The sequence below is a fragment of the Grammomys surdaster genome, unplaced genomic scaffold (genome assembly GCF_004785775.1).
Source record: "Grammomys surdaster isolate TR1022 unplaced genomic scaffold, NIH_TR_1.0 265, whole genome shotgun sequence".
Classification (NCBI taxonomy): domain Eukaryota; kingdom Metazoa; phylum Chordata; class Mammalia; order Rodentia; family Muridae; genus Grammomys; species Grammomys surdaster.
The window spans coordinates 3,003,018-3,026,176 of record NW_021604706.1 but is presented as its reverse complement, the minus strand read 5'-3'; the positions used below and the strand labels follow the sequence as shown (position 1 = coordinate 3,026,176).

Below are 23,159 nucleotides of genomic sequence, written 5' to 3'. Positions count from 1 at the left end.
CAGGCTGGCCTTATGTTTGTGATCTGCCTTTGCCACCTGAGTGTGTATGACAAGCATGTATCACCACATGCTTATTTTTAAGAGAATTTTATGCCAAGCACTGCATGTGTTTTCCAAATATCAGTTCATTAAGTCCTCCAAATAACCACCATGAGTTATTGCTCTCATTATCTTCCTTGTTTTTCAGATTTGGAAATGGAGAAAAAATCAGTGGCTATTTAAAGGAAGCACAGCCAGTAGGTGATAGATAGCATATATAAATCAAAGGGAATCTGTGCTCTTGATTTCTATATCATCCTCCCAACTCCCAAGTGATTTGTATCTCCAGATTAGATCTATGAATCTGTGGAGGAAAGGATTGACTGGGAGTACTTTCAGGTACTGGGAAACATGAAGAAAATCAAAGCATCTGACAGGTAATAGATCTTGCATTATTTATAGATACCATCTTTTATTAAACCCACAAAAATGGAATCTCTTATCTTTATAAAATTTGAGTCACCAGTTATCATAGTTTGAGTCAATTTTCAGATGCACATCACACCCCTTTAACCATTCAGATAAATCATGACCAGCACAGTGCCGAGTCCAGGAATCCCTGGGAAATGAAAAGAGGAAAGGAAAATGAAGTGGACAAGTTAATGGAATGGTAGCATCACTATTTGTGCTGTTAAAGGTCCAGACCATGCCCACAAACTTACCAGGCCTTCATGCTCTTATGTGAAGATACAACCCTCTTGGCACACATGATATCATCCAGAATATGGCAGTTGAGCAGGTCTGAGGATGGGAAAAGAAGGATGGGGTGACGTGATACACTAGTGACATAGTCAAGTATTTGAAGGGCCTAAAGTTTCTGGATTCCTTACAGCCTAAATAATCTTAGCTATGATGTTGGAAAATTGTAAATGACTTTCATTCTTTGCTAGATAGTCATGAACTCTTTCCATTGCCCTGTTGACTGATGCTGTACAATCTTAACTCATGTCGGATGATATGTTTGACTGTCATGCTGGCTGGTTATGAATAACTCCAACCACCACAATCTCCAACCTGGACATCCTCCAACTCCACATTGGCCAACTCTGGATGACATCAACTATCATCATGTGTAGGGTTGAATGATGTCAACTATAATGTTGGTTGATCTGGCTTTACCTCAACTACCATGTGGCTAATTGGGAACCTACTTTATTTCTGTATTGGTCAGTTCTGATGAATTCAATCCCTATGTGGTTAGATTCTTGATAAATTCAGCTTCTATCTGAGTGTTATTCAATCCGGAATGAAGAGAGAACTAAGCAGTTATGAGTTACAACTTGCTTCTCTTGAAGAAGATCCAGGTTCAGTTCCTAGAACCCACATGGTAGCTCCATTTCCAGGGAACTCCATTTCCTATAACTCCATTTCCAAGAAATCTGACACTTTTTCTGCTCCATCTACAGGCATGAGGCATAGACAGAATATACATATAAGCATGCCCATAAAATATTCATATACATAAAATGTAAATCAATACATCTTTTTAAATAAAAAATAAATTACCATAATCTTTATACCTGCCAGCTGCATTCAGTTTCACCCATCAAACTGCATAGTTCTATATGATCTGAACTGCCATGTTGGGTAGGCCAGGATAGCATTTATTTACCACTTAACTAATTATTAATGTTCTCAATCACCATGCTGACCAGTCCTGAAAAGCCCTATTTTTGTTATTTATACATATGTGTGGGTATATATCACAAGTGTAGGTGTGCCCACAAAGGTTAGAAGAAGGTATCAGATACCGTGGAGTGGATTTATAGGGGCTTATAAGTCATCTAACATAAGTGCTGGGAACTGAACTTGGGTTCCCTGGAAGAACAGTAAACGCTCAACCATTGAGCTATCTCCCCAGCTCTCTAGATAGTCTTAACCACAAATATGACTAGTTGTAATTTGTCCTTCATTTTGATTTGAACTCTTGATTGAGTTCATTCATAACACTCAGATAGAAGCTGAATTTATCAAGAATCTAACCACATAGGGATTGAATTCATCAGAACTGACCAATATGGAAATAAAGTAAGTTCCCAATTAGCCACATGGTAGTTGAGATAAAGCCAGATCAGTCAACCTTATAGTTGACATCATTCAACCCTACACATGATGATAGTTGATGTCATCCAGAGTTGGCCAATGTGGAGTTGGAGGATGTCCAGGACCTTGGTTGGAGTTATTCATAACCATCCAGCATGACAGTCAAAGTCAAACAGATCATTCAAATCTAAATGATCTTACTGGTCATATTACCTCAAACTGAACAACTTTAATCTTAATTTACCTACTCATGTAAAAACTCATTATTCATTTGCCCTGTCTAAGTTCATCTGAGGTTCAAGACAACCTCAACCTTCAGTCTTGCCAATTTTAGATGACCTCTTCTGCCATGTTCTCAAGACTTACATGACCTCTACCTCCACTCTGCCTGGCTTCAGATAACTGTAGTCTCCATTTTGGCCTGTTGGAGATAACCTTAGCCATCATTGTGGCTAACCTTAAGTTTCAATTGTCGCACACGTGTGTGTGTGTGTGTGTGTGTGTGTGTGTGTGTGTGTGTGTTTTCCCCTCAACAGTACCACATTTTTTTGCCTGGAAAGTTCTCTTATTTTATCCCTGAGGTAGTTTGGTTTTGTTCTTACTTCTGTACTTAGCCTCTTTCCTCAGGGCCTAAATAGCTCATTATTCTCTATTTCATATGAAGCAAAGTTTCCTGTTTTCAAATTTTTAATAAAACTGCAGCTTGCATTTTAAAAGGGGTTGGGGTGGTGATGGGCATTTGAACTATTTCTGACCTAAATAACCTCTGGTCTAGACTTATTAAAGATTCAGGATGCTTTCTCTATCAACTCAGAGAGTTTTTTCCTTTCTCATAATTTTTCTACTTCAGCATGAGATTAAGATTTAAAAGGCATTGCTGCAAGGTGTGGTAGTACATGCCTTTAATCCTAACAGTCAGGAGGAAGAGGCAGGAGGATCTCTTGAGTTTAAGGCCAGCCTACCTCAAAATAACAACAACAAAAGACATTGCTTTCTGTGTATGACATGGGAGGCAGGTGGCAGACAGTCCTGTATGTCCCCAGGGATGCCTTACCATTACAATCCAAGTTGCAGAGGTTCTGAGTGGGTGTGATGCCATTGTTACACCACCAGGCAGAGTTCAGCTGGAAAATGCCATATTCACTGCTGCCATCTGGATTGTGGTCCACAAAAGAGGTGTCAAAGCCACTCTCATAGTGTGCCACACACAGCCCTAGGACAGTGAGAGGGTAGTTAGAAAGTGGGCATAAGCATAGGAATAAGGAAGGCTAGGAGAAGAGGGGGGATGATGGGTATGAAGCTCATCTTAATTGTGAACATGGTGATCTTGGATTGGCTGTCAGGTGTTGATTCTGGTGACCTATTGCTGATGCTGTTGGTGAATGGTGGTAAACATGATAACATTGATGGTAATGGTGGTGTTAATGATAGAGCTAACAACTGTGAAGACAGCGTTGACCATGACTTTATGGTTGAATTAAACTAGTCATCATAATCAGATGGTGACTAAAAAGATTGTGTCCTGGCCCCCAAAAAGATGAAAAATATAAAAGTTGACTGAGTCTGAGTGAAGTGGATAAATTGGGGTAGATAAGACTTGGGGCAATAGGAATCTTACAGTCTCCAACAGTGTAGCCTTTGAAGCCATTGAGGCCAGCCTTCTCCAGCTTCCTTGCCAGTTCACAGCGTTCATAAATCTTGGCATCCACTGTGGCAATCAACAGTGTGGCCAAGATCACTAATGCAGTGCTGCAGACCTGCATGACAGCCAAAAGCCCTTCTATATGGTTCCTTGACTCAGATTCAGTGATGATCAGAAATAGGGGACATTCTAGAATACTAGGCTTTATGAGTACCAGTCTGAACTATAGATTCTGGAACACACGGGCTACATGCCTAGGGACTGTACCACTTTCCTTAATGCCAACTCTGTTAGAGATCAGAAGAAACAGAGAAATAGAAACACTAACGTATACACACATAACGAAGGGAGATAAATACAGGGAGAAACTCAGAAATATGAGAAAGATGCAGGGAGAAAGATTGGATATACACAAAAGATGTATGGAACTTGAATACTTATCCTTACAGTAGACCCACATTCCTCTACATTCTTTAAAATTGTCCTACCTTGTTCTATCCTTGCTAATCATTCTTTGCCACTTAGCTACCTCCTTTTCTACTCACGCTGATGCTTGCTGTCTCTATTACCCACTCTGCTGAGTGGTCAGTTCTGTCTTCTACACTGTGTTTACTGTCACCTCTAATTCCTTACACTATTCAGAATATGGCCATCATGTCTTCTTGCTACCCCTCATTGAAAGGCCCCCAGGGAGGGGAGACCCCCACTCAAGCCACGAAAACTCATGACTACTGAAAAGACTCAGAGACACCGATCTCGATGCAACAGCAAGAGATATATTTCAATCAGCACGCTGAGGCCGAGACCCTATAACCCACACAGGGGCAGAGGAGCTCGACCCCCAGCTCTGGGAGAATAGGGTATTTAAAGGAAAAAACCACAACCAAGGGGGAGAAGGGAGGGGTAACTGTGGAAAGTGCCAGGGTTCAGGAAACAATCATGGGGAAACTGCCAGCCCATTACTTAGCATATGACAGGGTTCAAGGAACAATCATGGGGAAAGTGTAGGTCTTTTTTTCTCAAGGCTCAATCTTATTCAACAATATCATTTACATCATCTACTTTGTGGTTAGCCAAGTTCTTGTTCTTGTAGCACAAAGCCCTAGAACTAGCTGACCTGTTCTCCTGGCTCTTTTTACTGTTAGTCTGCTAGAAGTAAAATTTCTATTAACTCTTCATCATTACCTTTATTTACTCATGGTCTTCATCTGTTTGTACTGCTATAGCAGAATACCTGAAACTGTGTAATTCATTAAGAACAGAAATATATTTCCTTATAGTTTTGGAGGCCAATAAGTCCAAGATTACAATTATGGCATCTGATGAGGGCTTTCTTATTCTCACATGGTGGAAGGCAGAGGGACAAGAGTGAACTAATTTCTGCAAGTTCTTTTGGTAGTTGTTTTGAAAGGACAACATAAACCCCATTTGTCTCCATTTAAGGACCAGGCCTGATTCTGAAAAGAAGGCCATAGGCACCAGCTCCAAGAACAGACCATAAAGACACCAGCTCCAGGAACAGATCATAAAATCTAGAACAAGATCATAAAACCCCTCCCAAAAAACAACCTGGAGATAACCACAAGAACAGGAAACTATCTTCTCCCAGGATGGGTCATCTGTGCTGATCAATCTGATCTCATCTTGTAGTTTATGACATAGAAATACAGACCACTGACTGCCTGGCACAAGCCAATCAGAAGCTGATCCCTGCACCTCCACAGCATCAACCAATGAAATTTTAGATTACCTAACCGACTATATATAGAAGAACTAACATAGTAGCCAAAATTATAGTGATATCACTGCTTTGGTCCCTGCCAATCACATTAGAGATTACCTAATTCTTCTAGAGAGTTCTCCTGGTTCCCTATAAGAAGGCCAGTGCACCTTTGTATGGAGTCGCCATTTTGAAGAATGGTTGACACCTCACACACACACATATACACACACACACACACACACGCTGGATGTTTCTTCAGAATAAATGCTCTTTGTCTTTGCATACTATCTGAGTCTGAGGTCTTCCTTCAGTGATTATCAGAACTTTACAGTTTTAGGGATACAATTGCTGTGATGAAATATCATGACTAAAACAACTTAGGGAGAAAAGGGGTTTTTTTTGTTGTTGTTGTTCACAGTTCCATTTAACAGTTCATCAAAAGAAGTGAGAGCAGGAACTCATACAGGGCAGGAAACAGGAGGCAGGAGCTTATGGAGAGGGCATGGATGGGTGCTACTTACTGGGTTGCTCCTCATGACTTGCTCGGCCTGCTTTATTACAGCATCCAGGACCCCAGCTCAGGGATGGTACCACCCACAATGGGCTGGTTCCTCCCTTGTCAATCACTAGTTAAGAAAATTCCCTACAGGCTTGTGTGCAGCCTAATCTTATGGGACTATCTTCTTCATTGAGATTTCCTTCTCTCAGATGACTTTGGCTTGTGTCAAGTTGACATAAAACTCTCCAACACACTAATCATATTAATTTATCATGAAAGTGGAGCTCTTGTCACCTAAATACCTGTCCAAATGGCCCATCATCCAAGACACTGAGGATTAAGTTTCTGGCACATGGATTTTTTAAAACATTTGTTTGTTTGTTTGTTTGTTTGTTTGTTTATGCATATGTGAGAAAGGTGCAGGGAAAGAAATTTGAACATTAATTACTTCATGATGTCAGAGTCCTCAAAAACCAGCCCACTCTCAAAGGCACACCTTTGAACACTGCTACATTTAAGACCAAGCTTTTCAACAAGCTTTGTGGGGCCTTTAAAAATCTAAACTAGTCATTCCTTTCCTCTGTCACATATCCTCCTTCATTCCCTTCACTCTGCTGCTCACTCATCTTCATTCTATCACTTTTTGTTTTTCTCTGTGCTCCTTCATTCCACATTTGTCCTGTAATCACTATTCTTCAACACTTTTGCCAGTCCCAGGTGTCCTCTTTGCCCCCATTCAATTTCTCTAAGGTGAAACGCTTATATAATCAGATACCTTCCAGAAACTCTCTAGAATAATAAAGAAATAAAGGCTATTATTGAGTGGAAGTTATGGATCCAACTTTAAGAACTTGTGACCTTGGGGAAGTACTGATCTCTGGAACAGTTCCCTTATCTAACAGATGGGAGCGATGGGACTGTTGTAGTGACTATTTGAGGTAGTTCAATATGTACTTCACAAAGTGTATGGCACACAGGACACAACTTATTTCATTTCCTGTGCTTGTTGCCAGAACCTCTATGCTTGCCTTCTTTTTCTTTTAAAATAGGTTCTTCACCAAACTAGCCTGCAATTTATTTCTTAATTGTAAGTTTTCCTCTTTATTACAAAGTTATATAGAAGTTCACAGGCCATAGTCATACAGGGATTATAAATCCACTCACTTTTCTGAATTATTCAGAAAACTGCAATTTTTCCCTTTTTTTCCTTCTACTACGTCTCTAAGCATGCTTTCCTTAACACTTTGGGATTCCCCCCACCCTCAACGTTTTGGGCTTCCTATCCTTTATCTAAAGCCTCCCTTCCCACCTGCTTGTCTGACTACCCAGATCAAAATCTTGAGTAAGGTTAAAAGACCACCAGAACCAGTGCTAATTCAAACAATGTTAGTGAAAGAAGCTATGTCAGGTTGGTCACAGAGTGAAGTGAATGTCGTCCTGGAAGAGTACCTGAGGACATTTATATGCATATAGAATACTATATGCATGTGAGTGCAATGAAAACACATTTATTAGAACTATTGTATAGTAGCTCATAGTGTACTGCTATACTTAGGCCTACTAATAAAAATGAAAGCCAATAACATACCAAAAAAATCAGAGAGGGAAATCAGGTGAGGAAAAACTCTTCAAGCATTGTTCTTTAGAAGGTGTTGTTTACCTCAGTGTTTGGCAGGAATAAGCAGGTGGCAGCAACAGCAAGTGGTCCCTTAAGTGGCATAGTCTTTGTGTAGGCTTCTAGTATTCGGAGCCTCAGCTCTCCAGGCATCAGCAGTAACCACAGCCGTATGCTTTAGACAACCCTAGACTTGCCTTTTAGCACCAATCATAGCTTTTGAGCCTCCCGTTTGAAAAATCTTGGCTCTTTAGGACCAGTCACAGCAGTCTCGCGGTTAAGCCAGCTGGAGGGTAAAGTTCCTCTTCAAGTTGTAGGTGTTTTTGAGTTCTTCAAGTTTTGTTGTAGCAAAAGTTGTGGTACAAACTCCCTACTAAGCCATTTGAGATTGTGCTGCTACTAAACAGGGGAAAAAAAACCTGCCAAAGACCAGTGACTGAAAATCTTTTAGCATGCCCACTAATCCTGTCTGGGAAAAGGCCCTCAGCCAGCTGTTGGGTAACAGGAAGAGGTTTTATTTGGGCTATCCTGCACTATTTAAAAAGAGTAGTTTATTATTGAGTACACTGCAAGGGAACAGTGAAGTGAGCAGTAACTAACTGCTTGTAGCTTTAGATGTAATTTTAAGCTCAGTATACAATGTTAGGTTGCTTCGTCTGTTTTAATAGGTAAAATATGAAGCCCTGTCCCTGGTTCAGAAAGTCCTATACCATGTAGTCAATACCCACACTTTCTCATTCTCAGCACAATGACTGCTTTCTCTGGAAAGGCAAAGGCATTGTCAGCCACCACTTAATACACTACTGTACTTTTCTCTGTGTGCCCCCCTGTGGCAGTTAATTCTTCAGCTTGTTGTTTGAAGAGTCCTGTGGCACTTTAGAAGCTAGAATTGCAAACTCCCGGTTCTAGATGAAAGGATAGAGCCAAGGACTTTTCCCTAAACAGAAATTGAAATCACCTAAAGCCTTCCAGGGCCTGCATTGTCTTGTTAATTGCATTTGTAACCCTGTGGCTGCTCTCTGAATTCACCACGGGGAAATTCGTTCTTGTTGGAATAATTTTCTTAATTGGACACTCCCTTTTTCCATTCCAAAAAAAAAAAGGCGCCTGATGTCCTTAGAAATGCTAATCTCTGCTAAATAAACACCAACTTTGCCAAGCCACTCAGAAGTTTAAAAAAAAAAAAAACCACAGTGGCTGCAGAATTTATTTTCTGATCAGTGACATCACCGACGCGGCCCGCTACCCTCTGCGCCTGCGTTGAGCGTGGTCGCCTTTGCGTGCCATCTTGACTATTGGCGGATGCTGTCTCAAAGGCAAACTTGAGCATGCGTAGCACAAGCCGCGGTCCCAGTTTAGGCGGCAGAGACAGCTAGTAGATCTGATGCGGAAGTCCTTTCCTGAACCGTTCACGGAAAGGTCTACTCAACAGCCCGCAAAAAAAAAAAAAAAAATAAAAAAAAAAAGAAAAAAAAAAACTGAGTAAGGTTGAGGGTCTAACATCTGGGGTCGCGAGCTGAATGGTGGGGAGTTGGGGGGGGATGAGTGAAGGGAGGTTCGTGTATGTCATTGATGCGAGAGACTGGGAGATGGGATGATGGGGGCTTGAGAGAGCAGAGACCTCGGGTCTGCAGACTTAATAGGGGACAAAGTTATGAGGCTAGTTAGGATTGAGTCTTACTAAACTTTGGCTTTTACACATTTTTTAGCACAGTGATCACCCCTCTTTAGATGCGCCCCCTTGTCTCAGTCTTCCAGTGTACAACTCGCGGGAGTCGCGAAGAAGAGTACTGGATTGAATCAGCATTTAAAGACTTCTTCGCAGCACCTGAGCCAGACGGCCCCATTGAGGTGAGAGAAAAGGGAAAAAAATCTGTAGAGCCTTAGCGGCCTTTGGACATTCGGGTCTGAGGAGGGATAGACAGGCACCATTTGAATAATAGGTAGAGGCTTATTTTTTTAGAGTGTAATAAATAATATTTGAGTTATGATTAATTTGAAAATAGAGGGGAAGAAAATAGGAACTAATTTTACCCCTTATTTAAATGTCCATTCTTAGACATTCAAGAGCTATATATATATCACTTAATTGTTAACATTTAATTTATATTATTTAAAATGTATACCTGTCTCCCCTCCCCCCTTCCCTTCCCCCTCTCTCCACGTGGTAATGGCCGGCCTCTATCCTCTCTACTCTTCTCTCTCTCCCCCCACTACTCTCTTAATAAAGCTCCCCTCGTGGAACCAAGAAAAAAAATGTATGCCTGTCGTTTTATATATCTTTTTTATTTAGAAATTTCATTTGGCCTCAGATATTTCTCTGTAACATTTTCTAAACTTTGAGCTACAAAACATGTAGATAATAAGTGTACAGTTCTGTACATTATTTTGACAACTATATAGCCTTTCATCCTGAATTTCTACTTATTATCATATTACACATTTTCTATGATTGCTTTAGTTTGGCGTTATTAAAATCTGGTCTATGTATCTCACTGGTCTAGTACTGGCTTAGCATGCACAAAGCCCTAGGAATAGGTTCTATCAGTACTATAAGATATGTTGCTGCTGATGTAGTGGCACACCCCTTTAATTCTAGGACTTGGGATGCAGAGACAGGAAGATCTCAGTGAGTTCAAGGCCACCCAGGGATACATAGAGAGATCTGTCTCAAAAACAAAACAAAAACTTATAGTTGCCCATACTCTTCCAGAGAGTCGCCTTTCGCGTGAGGGGATTTCTGGGCAGATGATTCTGAGCACTGCAAATCTAATGATTTCTTTTACTGTACTCATTCCAGCTCAGCTTTCATACATCTGTTTTCTCAAGAAAAGCAGGAAATGACCAAACCCCAGGTAAGTATGTGGTCTATCTGTTTCTCTATTTTATCTTAGATATGATGAGATATATAGGCATCAGCACTGCAAAATAGGAAACTATCAATTACTGGGATCAGAGAAAATGAAAAATAGCCAATTAAGGTCAAGTTAGATCGTTGATGCCTTGAGTAAATAAAGGTAACATGTTTCTTAACTTATTATGATGTTATGCCAATTCGTAGTTGAAATTTCATTTAATACCCTTATCCCACTAAACATCATGGCAGCATGGTATATTGTAGTATGTATAGGCCATAATGACATTGCTTACTGGGAATTGTTGCTCACTGCTGCTGCCTTATATCATGAAAGAATAGAGTATCGCTTGTGTTTATCCCAGGAAAAATCAAAATTTGAAGTATACTTTCTATTCAGTTCACATTATTTTTGCACCATTGTAAAGTTAAAAAAATGTTAATTCTTCAGTTAAGATTATCTGTGAATTTCCAGTTTGTTTTTGAACTGTTTGGCAGCTATATGGTAGTGTGACCAGTACTTTGGTTTGCCTTATTTCATTAGGATAGAGCATACCAAGGCTTCAGGGAAATCCAAGATTTTTCTGGAATTGTATTTTGGGGCTTTTTTTGTTTTGCTGTGTCTTCATGTAGAATTGTCATCAGCAATAGGCTGATAAAATGTTTCCCTGCTTTCCTGTAGTTATTTCTCACAAAATTCCATAGAGAGAATGGAAACTTTGGGAATGAAATCTCTTCTCTTTCAAATGATTTTCCTGTAATCATTTCCTCAGTTGGATTTTCAGTTCTCTTGCATCCAAAAGACAAATTCCCTGAGATATGTACAACTTACTATCTTTTTTGTTCAGTGTTCAGTTTTTTTTAATTACAGTGAAATCTTGCTGTTGTACAAGTTGATAAATGTTAACACAAGTAGATTGATATAGCTAACTGACCAGGGAGATGGGGAATAGTTTCATCTTCCCCAAAAGCTGTTTTATGCCGTTCTCTTATAGTATCTCATCCTGTAAATTCAGGCAACTATAGATCTATTCTGTGTCATTACAGTTTTGATTTCTCAAGTGTGTCATATAAAATGGGGTCACATATTTATAACCTTAGTTTGAAATTACATATTTTCTTTCAAGATTATTGATTTACATACTGTTTGAAGAATATGTACATATACTTCAAAGAATAATACAAAAAGGCCTGTATACCCATTATATCTTTCAGAACTATAGTACAATATCACAGACAGAGTATTGACATTAACATGATCAAAATATTGCATCACTTTAAGGCTTCCTCAAGGCTACATTCACTGCTCCCTGACCCCTTACCCCCACCCCAGACCTAGACTGCTGGAAACACCTATCTGTTCTCTTATTTCAAGAGTTTGGTTATTTCATAGGATATAAATGAAATCATCTAAGTAACAGATACTCAAGCTACACAAAACCTTGCCTGCCCTCTCACTTCACATCAGTTATCTTCTGGGCAGGATGGCATATAGCTGTAATCTCAGCCGAGACAAAAGAACCATGAGTTCTGGGCTACTCTGAGCTACATAGCAGGATCCTGTCCCTAAAATACAAATGCTGAAGGTGTAGCCCAGTGGTAGAACATCTACCTAGCATGGGCAAGACCCTGGGCTCAATTGCCAATATTAAAAAATTATTGGTGGTATCTATCTCTGTTCTGATTTAGAAAAAAGAATATTCAGCATAGTTGTATATATTTACTGTATATTGTGGGGACTAGTGTTTTGTTAACTAGAGTCACCTGGGAAGAAGGCGGCTCAATTGAGGAAATGCATCTGGCTGATTGGCCTTATGGGTCATTTTCTTAATTAATGATTGATGTGAGAAATCCCAGCCCCCCATGAATGGTGCCACTCTTAGGCAGATGGTCCTGGGTTATATAAGAAAGCAAGGTGATAGAAAGCCACACAAAATGATGCTATTTTATATATTGAAAAATGCTTAGATCACACCCAGCACATCTGTCACCGCAAATACTTATCACTTAACCTATCTAACTGAAATATTCTATACTTTGTGTGTTATCTACCATTATGCTCTCTGCTACTATTGAGTTTGACTGTTTTAGATTCTACATGTAAGTGAGATGGTGTCCCAGGCTAGTGATGAACTTGTTATGTAGCATTGAAATAGCATTGAATACAGTATACCTCTCCATTTATTTAAATCTTTGATCATCTCATTGATGTTATATTGTTTTCAGCATACAGATCCTATGCATGTATTTTGTTCTGCTTAGGTTACCATGAGAAGATGTCACAGTTGATAAAGGAATAGTTAAGAGATCAATACTATAAAAAATGATAGAAAAAGAAAATCAAGCCTGTTTTGGGTGACTTAAACTACATTTTCTTTTAGCTCTGGAGACTGTAAGTATAAGGTCAGGTGCCAGGAGGATTAGTTTCTGATCCAGTGGCTTCTTGACTTGTTGGTGGCTGCCTTTTTATGTGCTCTTATATGACCTTTCCTATGTGTACATCATATGGGAAGAGGAGGGCAGAGAACTTGATTTTCTGTCCTTCCTCTTATGGACTCCTATCAGGTGATGGCCCTTCTGACCTCATTTAACCTTACTATCACCCTAATCTGCACCCCCAAATCAAACCACATTGGGGATTAAGATTTAAATGTATGTTTTGAAGGACACAGTTTCAGTCCATACTGATGTATCTTTTAATAGATTTATTAGCACATATTATATGTTGTAATCCATTTGGAAATAGTTGTAATCCATTTAGAAATTTGCATTTAATTGGTGCATTTTAGTCTTTTCACTTTAAATGAAATTATTGATACCGTTGGATGTAGGCATCCCATTTTATTGTTCATTCACTGCTCTTTTTCCCATTTTATTTGGTGGTGGTTACTCTTGCTGCCTTTAAAAAAACTAAACATTTGATTTGCTTTGGGTTTGTTGTTGTTGTTGTTGTTTTATCACAAATAGAAGTTTTTATTTGTCACTATTAAAAATCTGGATTTTAAACAGACTCTTGGACTTGTGGTTCATATTCATCAGTTCATTCAACCTTAGCACCTATTTCATCTCCAGTTGTTTTGCCAGAACTACCACCTTCACCATGGGACTCCATGAGCTTTCCCAATTCAAACTTGGGTTTCTTCAACATTTTTACTTTTCTAACAAAGACATCATGAAGAGGATAAATGGACTGGCCAGCCTTTTCTATGTCTTTCCCAATGCTGTCTGGAATCAGTTTATTAACGACTTCCTTCAAGTCATTAGTCTGCACTTCTTGGGTCATGATCTCCATCATCATCTTGCGGATCTGACGGACTTGCTGGTGCTGCGCATAGGATGTTTTTCTTATCTGGTTGTTGCGTTTTTTTTTTTTATTGGATGTTTTATTTACATTTCATATGTTGTCCCCTTACCCCATCCCCCACCCACCCAGGAACCCCCAATCCCCTCACCCCTCCTCCTTCTTCTCTGTGGATGTAACCTCTATCTAGTCCCCCCACTCCCACCTCCCCACCCTCAAAATTCCCACCCCCTGGGGCATCCAGCCTTCATGAGGTCAAGGTTCTCTTCTTCCACCTATGCCCAGCAGGGCCCTCCACTCTTACATATTCAGTTGAAGCCCTGGATCCCCGGTTGTTGCGTTTTTTAGTGAAGCCAACACAGAAAAGTCAGAGCAAATACCCGTGGGTCATCTTGACATCAACATGAGCTTCAATCATGGTCTGCCACTTTTTGACCATGGAGCACATTTTGTCCCGGGTAAGATCCATGCCATGGAAGTTAGTCAGACAGTTTTTGCCCTGAACATCCTTGGTAATTAGCTTGAATTTTCTAAATGCAACTTCATCATTCTGTAGATGAGCAAGGCTCACTTCAAACACATGACCCTTGAGGCCATCAGATGCAATTTTGGTCCCTTGAGTCCTTGTGACTAGTGTTTTTCTGATGTTTCTAATATTGAACATTGCTGTAGCTTTCACATCATACCAGTCCTTCTTAGAAAATGGATCAACCACTTTCTTCTTAGCTCCCTACTTGCCACCTTTCGTCAGGCGCTTGTTCTTGCCGACCACCATGGTGCCGATCGATCGGAGAGCCCAAAGTGTGGGAAGTACAACTCGCACAAGAACTTAATGCAAACCAGGCTTGTCTTGTGTTTTATATTACATACTTACTTATCTCTCTGTATGTGGTGAGAATTGAACCCAGAACCCTGATATGATAAACATACTCTACCACTGAGTATCTTGTGTTTATCTTTTCTTACTATGTAGCCTAGTGGTTCCAATTGTATTAATTTTGTCAAAGCTTGTTTCCCAACTCATTCATACTTGAAAAAAATGTATGTTGTGCTTTTTAGTCGGGTATTCCATATATGTCAGCAAACAGTTAGTTGGTGGTGTTATTTCGTTTGTTTGGTTGGCTTATATTGGTTTTGAGACAGTTCAATCATGTAGCTCTTGAATGGCCTTGAACTCACAGAGTTATGCCTGCTTTGCTTCCTGACTGCTGGGATTAAAGTCCTATATTGATTTTCTATCTACTGGTTCTTTCAATTTCAGGCTGTTTTGGAACTTGATATACAGCCCAGGCTGGCCTCAAACTTATGATCCTCCTGGCTCATCTGCTTCCTAAACATTGAAGTTGCAGGTAAAAGTACCACCATGCTTTGTCCTTGGTTATATATTAGACTGTATCTATTTACAGAGTTTCTTTTGTGTTTACTCTAGAGATTATCATGTGTACTTAACTTTATAAAATACTACTAATGTTAATAACTAATGTTAATATTTTTACCTCTTTAGCTACATGTATGAGCTTGTATAAGTTTCCATACCTGGTCCCATTTCTGTTTTGGTTGCTATATATTTACATGCATTGAAAATTACATTGGACACTCTTACAGTGTCTTTGTCTCTTTGTTTGGTGTAGGGTATTGTTACTTTTATGTGGAGTTTCACCATATTTGTTCTCAAGTCTCAAATTCCTAGGTTCATTTGATCCTCCTGCCTCGGCCTCCTGAGTAGGTGGCACAGCCATGTGCCACTACATCAGTCTTTACATTGTTATAGTTATTGCTTTCAGCATCTTCATATTTTAGAGAATTGAAGAGAAATGACATTATTATATTTATCTTTTAAAAGACCATGTCTGATGTTCTTTCTTCATTGTTGATGATTTCCTACTGTGATCATTTGTCTGTCTGTAAACTGCTTTTAGTAATTATTTTCATATTAAGCCTGTTGGCAACATATTTTTGCTTTATTGTATCTTTATTTCACTTTTATTCCTGAAGGAAATTTCCATAACATATAGATTTTTCAGTGTAGTCATCATCTCTTACATTTACTTATGTTTTTGTGCGTGCACACATTTGTGCATATGGAGGTCAGAAGGCAACTTATAGAAGTCACTTCTGTCCTTCCACTATGTAGGTTTCAGAGATTGAACTCAGACTGTCAGGCTTGGCAGCAAGCACCCTTACCTGTTGAGCTATCTCACTGGCCTGAATTATCACTCTTTTTTGACCTGGTCACAATAAGAGATTGGTCTCTTGGCCAGCAGGAACAAAGTATTCCCCATCTGGATACTTGTTCTATGGGTCTCCCATGACATGTTGCCTGTTTGCCAGCACAGGCAGACTCAGTAGGGGAACAAAAGCACTGTCACTGCTGCAGACATCCCACTGATCTCACTTGCTGCGATTCCCTTTGTGTCTGATGTTGTTAGAGAGACACCTATTAGTGTGTTGAAAGGCATGACATGTATGTATGCATGTATGTATGTATGTATTAGTAGGTTGGGATTGAGAGACACTGGGCCTGTGTGCCTTCTGTTGTTGGGGACAGGCAGTCATCTTACACTCTGGCACTTTTGTGAATTCCTTGGATTCCTAACTAGAATACTACTACTTTCTAGAATATACTACTAATAATCGTAACTACCTTCCTTTTTTTGTTGTTTTTTGTTTTTGAGACAGGGTTTCTCTTTATAGCCCTGGCTGTCCTGGAACTCACTCTGTAGACCAGGCTGGCCTCGAACTCAGAAATCCGCCTGCCTCTGCCTCCCAAGTGCTGGGATTAAAGGTGTGCACCACCACCGCCCGGCCATCCTAACTACTTTCCACTTTTCCTTTTTTTGATTTTTGATGGAGTGCCTCTTGTGTACTTTCAAGGTGTATAGTATACTTAATATGCTGATTGAGTGACTAGAGTGAAAGCATCTTCCCACATCACACTGGAGAATTACTTTTTCCTTCTTAACTGCATATGACTAGCAAACGAGTTGAACATCCATAACATAAAAATCTGACATTTCAAATGCTACGAAATCATTTTTTGAGTGCCAGTATTACAGAAGTAGAGAAATCCATATCTGACCTCATATGATATAATGGCTCGAAGTCAAAATGCATGTATGCTAAAAATACAGCAGAAATTTACTTTCAGGCTATATTAAGATATGTGTATGTTGCTAAAATTCTCTTCCTGGGGAAGATATAAATCAGTGTCTACTCCTCCTCTCCCCAAAACCACAATAGCAAACCAAGATACTGTCCATGTTCACTCTTGGTGCACCAAAGAATTTATTTGGCTTACTTATAGAGCATAGAGGAGGGGTTACTTACAGAAATGTGGGCACTGGCCACACATGGAAAGCCTTACTCAAAGAGGGATGAAGGCCTCCTGGTAAGCTAAGTGCATAGATTGATGCCCAGCTCTAGTCTTCCCTTCTTCTATATATAATCTACCCCTTTCCCCAGGCTCAGGGCAGAGCCCCCAGGTAGTAAGAAACAGCTGAATATTCAGGTTCTCTCATGCCCTTGTGTGCACCTCTGTGAGGTATAAACCATCAACCAGCCTAGCTGGAATGATCTTTTACAAGGGGGTCCCTGCCAAACTCCCTATGATGGTAATTACTTGGCTCTGAGGACAGCTATTTATGACACATTGTTTGAGTGCCCTCTCCCCTCTTCTCTCTCTCTCTCTCTCTCTCTCTCTCTCTCTCTCTCTCTCTCTCTGTGGTTTCATAAAATAATTTTATATTTGGGCTTAGGTCTCATCCTCAAGATATCATTATATATGTGAAAATATTCTAAGATATCCAAAGCATTAAAAATCTAACACTCTTGTTATCCCAAGCATTTCCTATAAGGATATTCAACCAGTATTAGTTCAGGCTATAATAGCAGATCACCGTAGACTGTGGTCTAAACAGCAATTTATTTTTTTTTTCACAATTCTAGAGACTAAAAGTCCAAAATCAAAGTGCTTTCAGGATTGTTTTCTAGTGAGGTCTCTATTCTTGGCTTGGTAATATCAGCTATCTTGTTGTTTTCACACATCTGTATACTAATAATAATAATAACAATAAATAAATTGAAAAAAATTTTGACTAAATTATATTTAATGCAAATATACTATTATTTAACATGTAATATTTTTATTTTAATTTGGCTTCATATATATATATATATATATATATATATATATATATATATATATATGTGTGTGTGTGTGTGTGTGTGTGTGTGTGTGTGTGTATACATATACTACACATTATACATTGTATGAACAAGTTCATATAGTATTACATGAATCTTTCTGGTTATCCTTTATTTCATGTTTGTGTCTCACTGTTCCCTTCTCTAGCAGTGAGAGAGTTGACTCCTAGTATCAATATATTGACTTGTTTGCTCAATATTATACAAAATCTAGAGTCAGAATTCCTGCACCTGTATCACTGCAGAAAGACACTTTATTTAGTAAAGTATGTGATTTGTCTGCATTCCTTCTGTCTGCAGTGAAGATAAGTTGAGTAAGTATTTGGTTTCAAAGTTACTTAGACTAGTTTTCCCCATTTTTTTCTATTCAATATCCTTACATTGTTTATTATATTGTTAGATTCAAATTTTTACTTTGTATTATATTTATATTTTATTTCATTCCACATAATTTAATTTTTTATAATTTTGTATATAAAATACTAATATGATTTTAAATTTTTATGTGCATGGGTGTTTGCTTCCATACACACACACACAACTGTGTAAGTGTGTGATTGGTGCTCAAGGAGACATTGGATCCATTGGAACCACAATAAAAAACAGTTATAAGCCACCATATGGGTGCTGGGACTGGAACTCAGATCCTCTATAAGAATAGTTAGTGTTCTTAATGGCTATCTCTCTGGCCCCTTAATTTATTTTTCAAAAAAGTTATTCATTTTTATTTAATAATTTTTATTCATTTCTTTTCTTTTTTTTTCTTTTTTTCCAGATAATTTTAATTGGCAATTATGGTAAAAAGGAAATTGAACACTTTTGGTATAAATTAAGAGAGAACACAGCCCAAGCTCTGGACTACAGCCAGATTTTTTTTTTATTAAAATAATTTTATTTTTTAATTTTTTTTTGTTCTTTTTTTAAAAATATCTTTTTTTTTGAACATGAAATGCTTTTTTATAGCATGTTTTACAAGGGGAGGGGGTAAGAGGGGCCAGGTGGTGAAAAAGTACAAAATCTTCTTGGCCTGTGCCTTGAAACATGTCATGGTCTATACGGTACACTGCCTTGAATTATGATCTACCTGCTGTTCTTCAGAAGATATGTTACACTGCTTGAGTTATGGTCTCCCTGCTATTTTTAAGAAGACATGGTACTCTGCTTTGAGTCTATCTGCAGTTGCTAAGCAGGATCTTGCAGTTGCCAAGCTTCAGAGGACATTGTGCAGGTGGGGAAAGGTAGGGGGTGAGGGTAAGGGCGAGGGTCCTGGCTTCTGGCATCTCCCCCTTCTCTGTTTAGTTAGAGAAGGCATCTTATGATCAATCCCAACTATGTGAATTTTGAATTTGGATGTCTAATTATGGAGGGTCTTAGACAAGTTCACAACCCCAAAACACTGATGTGAGACGAGTCACATTGATGGTCGAAGGTTTTAGGCTGTCGACGATGGGCAACGTCAAGGGACTCCGAGGTGGGTGAAAGGAGGGTGAGAGCCCTGTCTTAGGCCATGTAGGCTGAACCCACTCCCAGCACCACGCACTCCTTTTCGACTGCATTGGGTGGGCCCCTGGGAAGTGGACCTACAATAATCCCGTCATTGGGCTAACTCACAGCCATCCTAGTCTCTTGTAAATGTTCAAGTTACCAACCATTTGTCAGTTTGGGGTGTAATATTGTCATAAAGGAAGGCTCCCCAATGTTAGCGGCCATATCAAGGGCGGCCTTGGTTTAGGAAAAAGCCAATTTTTGTTGTGGTGATCAAGAGGCCAAGCTCTCTAGCGAGAGAAATGAGGGCAAAGCCAGGCATACCAGGAACCCTTCTGGAGGGCGTGGAAGTCTAGCGGTCGACCGTAGGGGGAGGCAGGGGAGCTGGCAGCTGTGTCAGTCTCCTGCAGAGTCACTTCTGGATCCTCTTCAATTTTCAGCTGATGGTAATGAACTTCAACCGTCTTCTTGATGGCAGCATCAACCTGGTTCCGTGGACGACAGGTCGCGGGCGATGATCTCTGTCTCGCTCAATCTTGATGTCGTGCGCACATCCTCTCAATGAGGGTCCATCTGGAGGGGGTCCTTGCCTCGAGCCCCACGTCTGGGTGCCACTTGACCCGACCGGCGGGTCCTAGTTATTCGTGGGGGCGAAGAGGACTGCAACCTGCTATTCTTCAGAAGATATGGCACACTGCTTGAGTTATGGTCTCCCTGCTATTCTTCAGATGATATGGTACACTGCTTTGAGTCTATCTGCAGTTGCCAAGCAGGATCTTGCGGTTGCCCAGCTTCAGGGGACCTTGTGCAGGTGGGAAAAGGTAAGGGGTGAGGGTAAGGGCGAGGATCCTGGCTTCTGGCCCATCTGGATTAGAACTTCTAACAGCAGGCATCACGGGTGATTCACTTTTACCTGGAAAGAAAAAAGAAGGCGATTCTCAGGGAGATTTCTTTTCCCTGGATGTAAATTGTTATTCATCGTATTTATGGTTGGGCCTGGCTTTGTGAGGGTATCTATTTTTTTTATTAATATTTGTGGTAGCCGGTTAGCTGTGCCTTCTGTGGTATTGGACAGGCATATCAGTCCTCAGCTCCATAAGGGAACTGGGTCTGGGGCATTCCCTTTACGGGTATGAAGGTCCTTCCCCATATCTGTGGCAATGTTTTGTTGGTCTTGGTGGTGCCCGAGGTCACCAACATGGTCAGCAAGAGATTTGCCATGAGCTTTCAGCTTTAGAGAGAGAAAAGTGAACAAGGCATGATGGAGAGTATTTCAGGGGGACTCCTTCTGAGGGGGTACCGTTCCCCCTCTTTTGTTTTTAAAGCCAATTTTTGAGAGTTCTTGTAAAATCAGGGCAGAAGCGCCAACAGTCGCTCCTTCCACACTCAGAGAGTCATGAAGACCTTATTTAAGGATATATAAATCTATATTAATAATCTTTTGTCAAAGGACTTTTATAGCACCACTGACAGGTAATCAGACTATATGATATATCGATTAGAAATAGCTTTTTCTACTTTTTGTGAGATTACCTCTCTTTTGTCAATTAACTGTTGAGGAAGTTAGGGTTTACCACCCTCTTGAGAATATTGAACAGAGATTTAAATTCTTTTGTGGAGAGCTTAAAATAGGATCTTAGCCAATTTGCAACTCCTAGAAACTTTTGAAATTAATTTAAAATAAGTAAAGTCCCTTTTTTTTTAAATCCTTTATCTGTGTGGGTTTTTTATCGGATATTATATGTATTTACCTTTCAATGTTATCTCCTTTCTCATTCTCCCCCAAAATCCCTTATCCCATACCCCCTCCTCCTAATTTTTGTGATGGTGTGCTCCAAACATCCTCCCAGTCCCATCTCCCTGCTCTCGAATTCACACACAGTAGGGGATCCAAACTTTCGGGGACCTTGGCCCTCCACTTTCACTGAAGTCTAACAAGGTCACCCTCAATTCCCTATACAGGTGCGTGAGTCCCTCCCTTTATGCTCTCTGGCTGGCGGTTTAGACTTTGGGAGCTCTGGTTGAAACTTTTGATACTCCTTCTAGAAAGGACCAAAGCATCCACACTTTGGTCTTCCTTCTTCTATGTGAGTTTTATGTGGTCTATATGTAGATTCTTAGAAATTGTGAGCTTTTGGGCTAATATCCACTTATCAGTGAGTGCATACCATGTATGTTCTTTTGAGATTGGGTCATCTCACTCAAGATGATATTTTCCAGCTCCATCCATTTGCCTAGGAATTTTGTGAACTGATTGTTTTTAATAGCTGAGTAGTACTCCATTGTATAAATGTACCACATTTTCTGCATCCATTCTTCTGTCATAGGGCATCTGGGTTCTTTCCAACTTCTGGCTATTATAAATAAGGCTGCTATGAACATGGTGGAGCATGTGTCCCTGTTGTACGTTGAAACTTCTTTTGGGTATATGCCCAGGAGTGGTATAGCTGGGTCCCCAGGTAACACTATGTTCAATTTTCTGAGATACCGCCAGACTGCCTTCCATAGTGGTTGTACCAGTTTACAATCCCACCAACAGTGGAGGAGTGTTCCTCTTTCTCCACATCCTCACCAACATCTGCTGTCACCTATGTTTTTGATCTTAGCCATTCTGACTGGTGTGAGGTGGAATCTCAGTGTTGTTTTCATTTGCATTTCCCTGATGACTAGTGATGCTGAACACTTCTTTAGGTGCTTCTCAACCATTCAAGCTTCCTCAGTTGAGAATTCTTTGTTCAGCTCTGTGCTCCATTTTTTAATAGGGTTCTTTGATTGTCTAGCATCTAATTTCTTCAGTTCTTTGTATACCTTGGATATTAGCCCTTTATCAGATGTAGGGTTGGTGAAGATCTTTTCCCAATCTGTTGGTTGCCGCTCTGTCCTATTGACTGTGTCCTTTGCTTTACAGAAGCTTTGCAGCTTTATGAGGTCCCATTTGTCAATTCTTGGTCTTAGAGCACAGGCCATTGGTGTTCTGTTCAGGAACTTTTTCCCTGTGCCTATGTGTTCCAGGCTTTTTCCCAGTTTCTCTTCTATTAGTTTCAGTGTGGCTGGTTTTAGGTGGAGGTCCTTACTCCACTTGGAATTGAGCTTTGTACAAGGAGATAAGTATGGATCAATTTGCTTTTTTCTACATGCTGACCACCAGTTGGACCAGCACCATTTGTTGAAAATGCTATCTTTTTTCCATTCGATGGTTTTAGCCCCTTTGTCAAAGATCAAGTGACCATAGGTATGGGGGTTCATTTCTGGGTCTTCTATTCTATTCCACTGATCCTCCTGCCTGTCTCTGTTCCAATACCATGCAGTTTTTATCACTATTGCTTTGTAGTACAGCTTGAAGTCGGGGATGGTGATTCCTCCAGAAGTTCTTTTATTGCTGAGAGTAGTTTTCGCAATCCTGGGTTTTTTGTTATTCCAAATAAATTTTAAGATTGCTCTTTCTATCTCTGAGAAGAATTGAGTGGGAATTTTGATGGGGATTGCATTAAATCTGTAGATGGCTTTTGGCAAAATAGCCATTTTTACTATATTAATCCTTCCAATCCATGAGCATGGGAGATCTTTCCATCTTCTAAGATCTGCTTCGATTTCTTTCTTCAGGGGAATGAAGTTCTTGTCATACAGGTCTTTTACTTGCTTGGTTAGGTTCACACCTAGGTATTTTATATTATCTGTGACTATTTTGAAGGGTGTCATTTCCATAATTTCTTTCTCAGCCAGTTTATCTTTTGAGTAGAGGAAGGCTACTGATT

The 23,159-nt window shown here is 39.9% G+C and overlaps 2 protein-coding genes and 1 pseudogene across 2 annotated transcripts in view; 1 reads left to right on the top strand and 2 right to left on the bottom strand.

Annotated features, from left to right (window-relative positions):
• Positions 1-433: 433 nt before the first annotated feature.
• Positions 434-3,845, bottom strand: Spaca5 (sperm acrosome associated 5). Its single transcript, XM_028776109.1, has 4 exons — positions 3,701-3,845; positions 3,137-3,295; positions 702-780; positions 434-598 (listed from the first exon to the last, which is right to left on the bottom strand). The coding sequence occupies exons 1-4, from the start codon at positions 3,843-3,845 to the stop codon at positions 499-501; spliced, it is 483 nt and encodes a 160-aa protein (XP_028631942.1). The 3' UTR covers positions 434-498.
• A 5,366-nt stretch (positions 3,846-9,211) lies between these two features.
• The window catches only part of Znf182 (zinc finger protein 182), a 65,530-nt gene continuing 51,582 nt past the window's right edge, over positions 9,212-23,159 (top strand). The window contains exons 1-2 of the mRNA XM_028776110.1: positions 9,212-9,412; positions 10,362-10,416. Coding sequence (XP_028631943.1) covers positions 10,402-10,416 — 15 coding nt within the window. The 5' untranslated portion in view covers positions 9,212-9,412; positions 10,362-10,401. The remainder of the gene's footprint in view (positions 9,413-10,361; positions 10,417-23,159) is intronic.
• On the bottom strand, positions 13,417-14,491 carry LOC114628165 (annotated as a pseudogene).